The sequence below is a fragment of the Humulus lupulus genome, chromosome 7 (genome assembly GCF_963169125.1).
Source record: "Humulus lupulus chromosome 7, drHumLupu1.1, whole genome shotgun sequence".
NCBI classification, from domain to species: domain Eukaryota; kingdom Viridiplantae; phylum Streptophyta; class Magnoliopsida; order Rosales; family Cannabaceae; genus Humulus; species Humulus lupulus.
The window spans coordinates 204,011,960-204,021,805 of record NC_084799.1 but is presented as its reverse complement, the minus strand read 5'-3'; the positions used below and the strand labels follow the sequence as shown (position 1 = coordinate 204,021,805).

General features: G+C 33.8%; 1 protein-coding gene across 1 annotated transcript; it reads left to right on the top strand.

Moving 5' to 3' along the window:
• The first annotated feature begins 1,105 nt into the window (after window positions 1–1,105).
• On the top strand, window positions 1,106–1,868 carry LOC133790155 (uncharacterized). Its single transcript, XM_062227691.1, has 3 exons — window positions 1,106–1,287; window positions 1,405–1,503; window positions 1,594–1,868. The coding sequence occupies exons 1-3, from the start codon at window positions 1,111–1,113 to the stop codon at window positions 1,693–1,695; spliced, it is 378 nt and encodes a 125-aa protein (XP_062083675.1). The 5' UTR covers window positions 1,106–1,110; the 3' UTR covers window positions 1,696–1,868.
• The last annotated feature ends 7,978 nt before the right edge of the window (window positions 1,869–9,846 follow it).

The following is a 9,846-nucleotide window of genomic DNA, read 5'->3' as shown; positions in this document are numbered from 1 at the left end:
TAGGAGAATATATGGATAAACAGTGGATGTCAGCGAATAGGTTATCTGCGGAATATAGGAACGGAGTCGATTTGTTCTTAAGGTTTTGTTCGGAAAATGTAAAAGACCCAAATTTTACTTATTGTCCATGTCTTAAGTGTGGAAATGTTAAAAAGATGGATCTTAAAAAGATTAAAGAACACTTATATTTCAATGGGATCGACAAGAGTTACACAATTTGGTATTACCATGGGGAGATAGATCCGATTGCTCCAACTCTGCCAAGTAGACCAAAAGGAGTGAGGAGGAATATAGTGGAGGAGAACTGGGATCCATTAGATGAAATGATTGACGATGCACATTATGGATCAGGAGTAGACCCAAATAAGTTTGAGACACTCCTTAATGATGCCGAGAAACCAATTTACCCTGGTTGTACAAGATTTACAAAATTATCTGCGCTTCTTAGGTTGTACAATCTAAAAGATAAACATGGCTGGAGTGATAAAAACATTACTGATTTATTTGGTTTTTTGAAGGAGTTATTGCCTGAAGATAATGAAATTCCAATTTCATTTTATGAGGCAAAGAAGACGTTATGCTCATTAGGCATGCAGTACGAAAAAATGCATGCATGTCCTAATGATTGCATATTATATCGAAATAGTTTTGCAGACGCAAAATCATGTCCTACTTGTGGTGAGTCACGATGGAAAAAGAAAAGAAATGGTGACGATGTCAAGGAAGGAGTACCTGCCAAAGTTTTGTGGTATATATCTCACAAATAAGTTTGTTCATTTAATTTTCTAATTTGATTTATTCATTCATATAACAATTTTTCATATTTTTGTATTAGGTTCATTTTCAGATATGTGGTACAACAAGGTCGCCAAAATAAGTTTTTATTTGTCAATCCTAATATCGTCGCCACTCAAGGGAGTTCATTCGACGATCGTGTTCAGAATCTGTTCAGACGTTGCAATGACGTAAAATCAAAAGAACAAGTTATGCTTGTCCCTTGGAACCATGGGTAAATTTAAAAAGTTGTCATTTTTCCGACCCATATCAATAATTTCTTTGTTTAACATTTGAGCTATAATTTTTTTGTTTTTCTTATACAGTGAACATTGGATGTTGCTTATTTTGGCACCATATGCATATCATGTTTATTGTTGTGATCCGGTGAATTCAGAGCCAAATAACCGTGAGGAGATTGTATCAGTGATCGTCAGCGCTTTCAATCTTTTTTTCTCTATGAATCTTCCTGATGTCGAGATCCCTGATACTCTACGCATTAAGCAACCTCAGGTAAGTAACTTCAGCAGAAATTTTTGAACATTTATAATAATTAAGTAGAATAATATGTATGCATTTTTTAAAAAGTTTCAATTTAATAATAAATTACTCATATTTTTAAATAATTAGTGTTCACACCAACCGGACAATGTGGCATGTGGATACTACTTAATGAGGATGTTGAAGGATTTGATTGAACATGCGAGTCCCGGGCATTACTTGAGAACGGTATTATTAATTAAAATTTACAAATTATTTTTGAAACTATAAATGTAATCAAATAATTAATTAATATATTTTACTTTATATTTCTTGCAGCTAACAAGCACATCATATACAGAGGCACAAATTGATGAGTTGCGACAAGAATGGGCGACATATATGTTGCTGATAATCCAAAGTTACCGACCTCGTTGGTAGGTTTTTTGTTTATTTTTTAACTCTTTCTTCATACACAATGCAATATTTGTTCATTTTGAATATGTCTAACAAATATTGTATTTATTGTATATGTCTAACAAATATATTTTTTTCTTTCAATTTAATTGATTATTAAATCAATTTAAATTTAGATTAAAATCATTTCAATTTAAATTAAAATAATTTCAATTTAATTAATTATTAAATCAAATTAAAATAATATTAATTATAAATTTATTTTTTTTAAATGTGGGAGACTTTCAATGTCTCCCACTGGGAGAGGTGGGAGACGTGGGAAGTGACTCACCTCTCCCAATGGGAGACGTTGGATGTCTCCTAGGGACTTCCCACGTCTCCCATTGGGAGAGGTGAGTCACTTCCCACGTCTCCCAATGGGAGACGTGGGATATATCTACAATGACCCTAGCAGCAACGTCTCCCCAATTGGGAGACATTGTAGACTTCTAATGTCTCCCAATTAAAGTCATAAAACCTCTATTTTGTTGTGGTGTATGTTGTTTGTATTTTCATTGATATTTTTTAAAAAAATTGTTGTAGTCTCCACAAAATATAGGCTCTATAATAATATGTAAACACTTGTTTGCAATTTCAAATTTAAACATAAATATATTTTTGTATGTCAATTCCCATGGGTTTGGTTTTTTTTTTTTTTGGCCAATGATAACTTCATTGATTATAATCAAAAAGTCGTACAACCTAAAAAAACTAAGCATTCCTAAGAAAAGACGGGATGTCATCTAACCACACAAGTTGTTTATCTGTAACGTCCCAAAATTACCTAATAAGGCTTAGGGCCTTGATTAGGGGGTCAGGATGGCAATATATAAAGTTATATGTTTATTTGATATATTTGATTGTGATTATGTGAGTTGTATGATAATTTAACTAGTTGTGCATGTTTAGAGATATTAAATATGCATGTGAGCCCGTTTCTTATTGTAATGACAATTTTGATAATTTGGTTTGTTATGGGCATAATTGTATATATGTGCATATATGTGTGAAACCGCATTATTATGTGGGTTTATTTTAGTTACTTGGCAAAAGATGATCCTAGGGAGCAAGTTGGCGGGAAAGTCACAACGGGACCAAATACCCGACTCGGGGCGAGTCAGGTGGTATTTTGGGTATTTGGTATTTAATTGGGTTATCGGGTAATGGGAAGGAATATTTGAGGATATATTTGGAGTTAGAGAGTTTAAGAGAGAATACTGGAGAATTTGACCATTTTGCCGTCGGGGACGTTTTTGGTACCACGAGCCCCGAGTTAGCTTAAGAGGAACTTAAGCCTTAGGAAACATAAAGAAGCACACACACACTTCTCTGGACCGACTCTTTCTCTCTCTTTCAACCTCTTTTTCTCTAAAGCTTCCTTAAGCTTGTCTTTAAGGAATTAAGAAGGATTTTGGCTAGAAACCAAAGAATTGAAGGCTCGGGATTGGGATTTGAATAGCTTGTGGCTAGGGGATCATCATTCACATCTAAGGTAACAATTTAACCTCTGTGTTTAACTAATTTATGTAACAATTTGCAGCTGTTTTTGAGGTGTTTTTGAACCTTATAGCTCAAGAGTTGAATTTGGTGTTTTGATGAGTTTTATAACTATATTTTTGTTGGGTTCTGCTGCTGGGAAGATGTTAGAATTGTTGTGGTGATTGAATTATGGTTTTGGGGTAAAATTTTGATATTGTAGGTAGGATTTGGTTGTTCGAAAATGAAGAAAAACCTGGGTTCGCAGTGCCAAGTCACGGCTTTGTTCTTGAGGGGCCGCGACTTAGCCGAACCCAAGGCCTTGGGAGGCCTTTGTCTGAGAGGCGCGCCGCGACCCTCTTGGGCAGGTCGCGGCCTGCGTCCCTTTGGCAGAGGGAGAGAGCCTCAGATTAGAGGGGTGCGTCGCAACCCTCAAGGGCAGGTTGCGGCCCACCTGGGCAGTTTTGGCCTTGGTGAGTTTTTAATGACGGGAACCTTTTCCTTAGGGCTCGGGATTGATTCTACTACCCGATTTAGTGGAATTCGAGGCCCCAGAGGCTAGGACTCGGTCTGGAAGCCTTTATTTGCTCGTTATTGATGGAATCCTATATTATGGTTGTGACTAGGTTATCGCTACGGCTCGGAACTGGGATCATGTTCGATGGTCGTCCTTATTTTACGCTATACTCAGACCTGAAGTAAGAAAATTACACCCAATACGTGTTATATGTGATCAGGGCTTAGTCCAACTGTTATCAGTAATTATGATTAGGGCTTAGGCCCCTGAGAACGTTTATGTTTAAGATATTGTTTCACATGTTGATTGATCCTACTTGAACATTCTATACCTGCTTAAGTGTTTCATGTTTGTTGCATGGATTCTGAGGTTAGGGCCTGAGGCCTCGTTAAATAGGTATGATTAGTATTATGAGTACGGTTACTCGATGGTATTATGTGATTAACAAACATGCGTGCTCGTTTTTTTGGGATATGTCTATTCATATCTGTTTCTGTATGGAGGTTTGAATACCTGGATCAGGGCTTAACTTATTAGTCAAGGACGGAAAAAGTGTGTTGTGATCTAGTTGAAAGGCTTAGGCCTAAATTAGCAACGTACTATTAGGTTGGCTGACTCTATGGCTAGTTACTCAGAGCTAAGGGCGAGGGCCCCAGGTGACTCTATGGTCACATAGCTAGGGCATAGGCCCCGAGGTTGGCTCTATGGTCAACAGTTCAGGGCAGCGGCCCCAAATTGGTCCAATGACCATTTGTTTGTAACTGAATGATTGTATGTGTAGGTTATTATTGTTGGACATGCTAGATAAGTATCTAGAAATATGTATTTTCTATTTATGCACATGTAGAGTTTTCTTGCTGAGCATTGGCTCACGAGTGCTTTGTGGTGCAGGTAAGGGGAAGGGAAAGCTTGACCAGCCATGAGTTGGAGAGCTTTGGTGGCGGCGTGTACATATGCGGTTGTTCGACCACTACGACCGGGGATATTTCAGAGGAACTAGGGTTGTAGTCCTGTTTTTGCCGCTTAGGTTGCCTGGATGTAATTTTTGATGTATATACACCTTTTTAAAAGTTTAGTTGTAATATTCTGGGATCCCATGAATGTATGAAACTTTTTAAATAAAAGTCAATGGTTCCTTTAACCAAATTTTTTAACTCTAACCCTTGAAGTGCACTTAAGGGAACCATCTGATGCCTTAGAAATCCAAGACTAAATAGTCACAATAATATTAAAAGGCCTAGAGGAATGGAAGGACAAATAATTGTTGGATGAATAAACTTTTATATTTTAAAAAAGAAAATTATATGAGATTATAGTTCAACTAATCATACAGACATAACCTTTAGCATAAACATAGTTACATTAACTAGTTAGAGAGTATAGTTTTAGTTCGTACTTGGGACTGTCGGTCACCACTAGTACAATTATAACATAATGCATAAGAAAAATGAACACATGCAATATAATCCTAATATCAATAATATATTTAATACCGATTGGATTAGGATACAAGAGAAACAAAATAGAAATAGAGATGAATACAACCAATTATTAAAAATTGCCTAACCAAGATTCAGAGAATAAACATGGAACATAATGACAGAAATGAAATAAAGAAAATAAAAAACAAGTGTTGACGTCGTGTTTCATCAACTTAGAAATGAAGAGCACTAAGCACAAAATCATAAAAATAAAGAGGAAACACGCAATTTTTTACGTGGTTCAACAGTTAAAATCTGCCTAGTCCACGAGTCGATGTTATTCAACTAGGGAATTCTCTCAAAGCTTTTTTAGGGAGCGATTCGGCAGAGTATTCTCAGTGCCCATTTTAGTGTCTCTACAAATGAATTTCTCCAATCTATTTATACACTGGTTTACAGAATATCTCCCCTCACATTTCGGGGAGTTATAATTCAAATCTCAAAATAAATACAATTAAATACATATAAATATATAATACACGTATAAATCCCATGATATTTGGGATTCATTAACAGATTACGACAAATCCCTTAGATAAAGGTATTTTTAAACAGTAACCGCGTCCACACTTGGCCATCGACCTCACACGTTTGACTTACATATCTTCGAGATCAAAAAATCATCACGAGCTTGCCAGCTCGGCTTCCCCTGGTCTGATTAAGTATCTTTATCGAATTCGTCTCCTCCGAGCTTGCAATATTCAGGCTCGAACCTTCTTGACTGATGCTAATACAAACAGACCAGGAAAATTAAACAAGTGTTGAACCCATGTATCTGTAACTTCAAGCTTGGCTCGAACCTTCGAGATCATATGGTTCCGAGCTTACCACCTACGACGTCGTCGTTTTAATATTGAATGAGACTGTCAAACTCGATTGTCATTAATGCTGATCTCATGACTAATTTGCTTATTTCGAGCTTACACTTTACGAGCCTGACTTTTGAGATCAAGATTTCTATTCTCAAAATTTGGGTGTAACAACAAGTATAAAGTTTGAGACCCTGACCTCAGAATACTCCTGAAACAAAGATTTAATTCGGGACACAACAATATGAGGTAAATGTGGAAGCAAACCATGAGTAATATTGTTTCTTTCCCCCAAATATACCAAGTTGATAGTATAAATAACTAAAACTCAGATTGAGTAAGCACCTCAGAAGCCTTGAGTATCACTTGTTGAAAAGAGACATCAAATAACACTCCTTGCAGAAATTCAAAGCGTAACAATCTCCAAATCTTCCTGACCCCATAACACCAAAATATAGCATGACCATTAGAATCTTCAGGACAACCACATAGAGGGTAACTTGAATTAGGTAATACTTTCGTATTATGAACCCCAACTGACGTATGTAAAATGTCATGGAAGCCCCGCCACGAAAAATGTAAAATTTTGTTTGGTAAATCTAACTTCCATTACTTTTTCCACCATTCCAAAAAAAAAAAATTGCTTTAGATGGAGAGGGAACAACAGAAGCTAAACTTGTGTCCAAAGAGTATTCGCTTTTAACAGAATAATTGCCGTCATTGGTAAAATGCCATAACCAACTATCATCCTTAGAAAATCTGCTAATTGGAATAGAACAAATATATTCTTGATCAACCACATTGAAATGCATTTGGAGTAAATCCATATTCCAACCATCTCTATCTAATATAAGATCTTTGACCAACAAATTTGAACTGGACACATCCATAGTTATAGGCAAGAATGAAAAAGGACGTGGTAGCCAAGGGTCCTCAAAGGCTAAAATATTTTCGACATTCCCAACACGTCGACGTAAACCTTTTAGTAATAGAGACTGCCCCCAAATAATACTTCGCAAGACATAACTTGGTGTATACCCAACTGAATGAATATGTCATTAGTACAACAAAACAATAGGGACAAAGAAGAGAACTATAATAAAAAAAATTAATGAGTTAAATAACCAAGTTAGAAAGTATCAAAAATGTTAGAGGCACATAAAAGTAGAGCACGTAATCAAGAAATACAATATAGTGTTACAATAATGAGAAAACTGAAATATTAAAAATATACATAACTAAATATGACAAAAGGGAAAAAACCAATTCACCACTGATACAATGAAAATATAATACAAATTAAAACAAACTAACATAATACATGAAGTTGTTAGAAAGTGTTCATGACAGTAATATTTAACATTAAAAACCAAAGCCACTAAGGAAGTAGGATTGACAAGAAAATGCTTGTGCAACCAACAAGGCTTGGTTATGGTACACAAAAGATCGAAAACCTTACCCTCCTTGAGTTTTAGGAAAACATAATTTGTGTCAGGCTAACCAATAAATTTTACGATGATGAACAAAACAACTTCACCAATATCGAGCCATCATCGATTCTAACTCATCACACAAATATTTTGGAATTTGAAAACACGACATCACATATGTTGGCATTGCCTGAATTACTACTTTAAGAAGGATTTCGCGACCTCGATAAGAGAATAATTTAGAATTTCAAGAATTGATCTTTGACCAAACTTTCTCTTTAATATTAGCAAAAAGCTTAGACTTATTTCAATCACTTAATATATGGAGACCCAAATATTTCTCAATTGAATTGGTAATTGGCATCTTAAATACAGAAACATAGATGTCTTTCAAATTATCTGGTGTATTGGAAGAGAAATACATGGTAGACTTGTTAAAATTAATTAGTTGTAGCAAGTGGAAAGAAATAAAATCAATATCAATATTTAATAGCAAAGAAAAGTAAATAAATAAAAAATATACAAGGCCTGCTAATTATAATTAAATATAAAAGTAAAAAAAAAGTAGGCATATTTATTTAACTACTATTCATCTAAATAATTTAGAACAGCCACAATCAAGTCTGAAACCAAATAATCAATACTAACTAAACAATAAAGTAGCCTAAACATACATAAAAAAACAAGCAATTCATAACCAAAAGGTTGCTAATTATATAAAGTAAATAAATATAAAAGTACAAAAAAGTAGGCATATTTTATTTAACTACTATTCAGATTAAATAATTTAGAACAGTCACAAGCAAGCAGTCCGAAATCAAATAATCAAATAGTTATATATAAATACTAACTAAATAATAAAGGAGCCTAAACATATATAAAAAAAAACAAGCAATTCAAGACCAAAAGCTTGGGAAGAAAGCCAAAAAAACATAGCCTAGGTACCAAAAGTTTGACAAGGAAATTAAAGAACGGAATTCAGAAAACAAATTTTGAGCATAACCTATTTAACAAAAAAATATGTAAAATAAACATAAATAATTAAAAAAAATTAAATTATCAATATAAAACTTTATAGATATCATTTTAGAAACAATAAGGCACTTGTCTTGAAGCTTTTGAATATAATTCAAAAATCGTAGCAATAGTCTGACATGATTTTTTTGAAGTAGGACAAAATAGGAGACTGTCATCTGTAAAAAAGAGATAATAAATAGAAGGAGCCGTCCAAGCAATTTATAACCTAAGAGTTCTTTATTTGGTTATGCTCGACAACAAAGAGAAAAAAATCTTTCTACACAAAAAAGAAACAAATACGGAGAAAGAGGATCTTCCTAACGTAAACTGCGAGAATGATAAACATTTCCAAGTATTTTTCCCTTGATGTTAAAAGAATAGTGAAAATAACAAACACAACTTATCAATAGACCAATCCAAGAAGGAGCGAAACCGAGTTTTAGCTTAGCCGCTTCTAAAAAATCTTATTCAACACGGTCATAAGCTTTACTCATATCTGGCTTCATCACTGAATAAGACATTCGACCTTTATTAGTAGCTCGTAAGGAATGCAAAAGTTCATAAGCCACCATAGCATTATCAGTGATATGACGTCCTTCAATGAAATCACTTTGAGCGTTATAAATAATGTCATCTAACCAAGGATGCAGTCGATGAACCAGAATTTTGGAAACAATCTTATGCAGTCCATTACATAGACCGATAGGGCGAAAATCACTTAACTTATTGGCCATCTTAATTTTTGGAATCAAAGTGACAACAGTAGAGTTAATAATAGAAAGATCCACTGACCCATCTAAGCATTCCAATACTGCTTGCGAAACCAATAGCCCTAAGGTGTCCTAGTGATTTTGATCGAACATGGCGTTCATTTAGTCATCACCTGGACTTTTATCTCATGGGTGTGGTTAATTTCTAATAAACATAATAAAAAAAACTCAAACATAAACTATTTGTTTATAATTTCAAACCAACTTAAACATAAATGTAAACTACTTTATTACTATTTCAAATTTATATATAAATATAAACAATTTGTTTACAATGTAAACATTTTAATGAAATTGTAAATTACAATTCTTGATTTTTGTTTACATTTTAAAATATTTTATTTTAAAAATGTAAAAAAACAAAAATTATTACTTCATATTTTTCTTTTTTTGTAAGTGTATTTTTTTAATCTAAAAATAAATATAGATTAGAAATTTTAATTCAATAAAATTTAATACATTTTTTATATTTGACATGTTAGAGTTATTTTCGTTAAATATTCTAAGAAAAAAAGGTATATATATATATAAATATCTTTTAAAAAGTAATCATGTGTGTTAAGTAATAAAAAAAAAGGTATAATGTTGTTATGGTCCTATGTCCAAACCCTTCGAAGGCCGTTTATCTTATGGTCT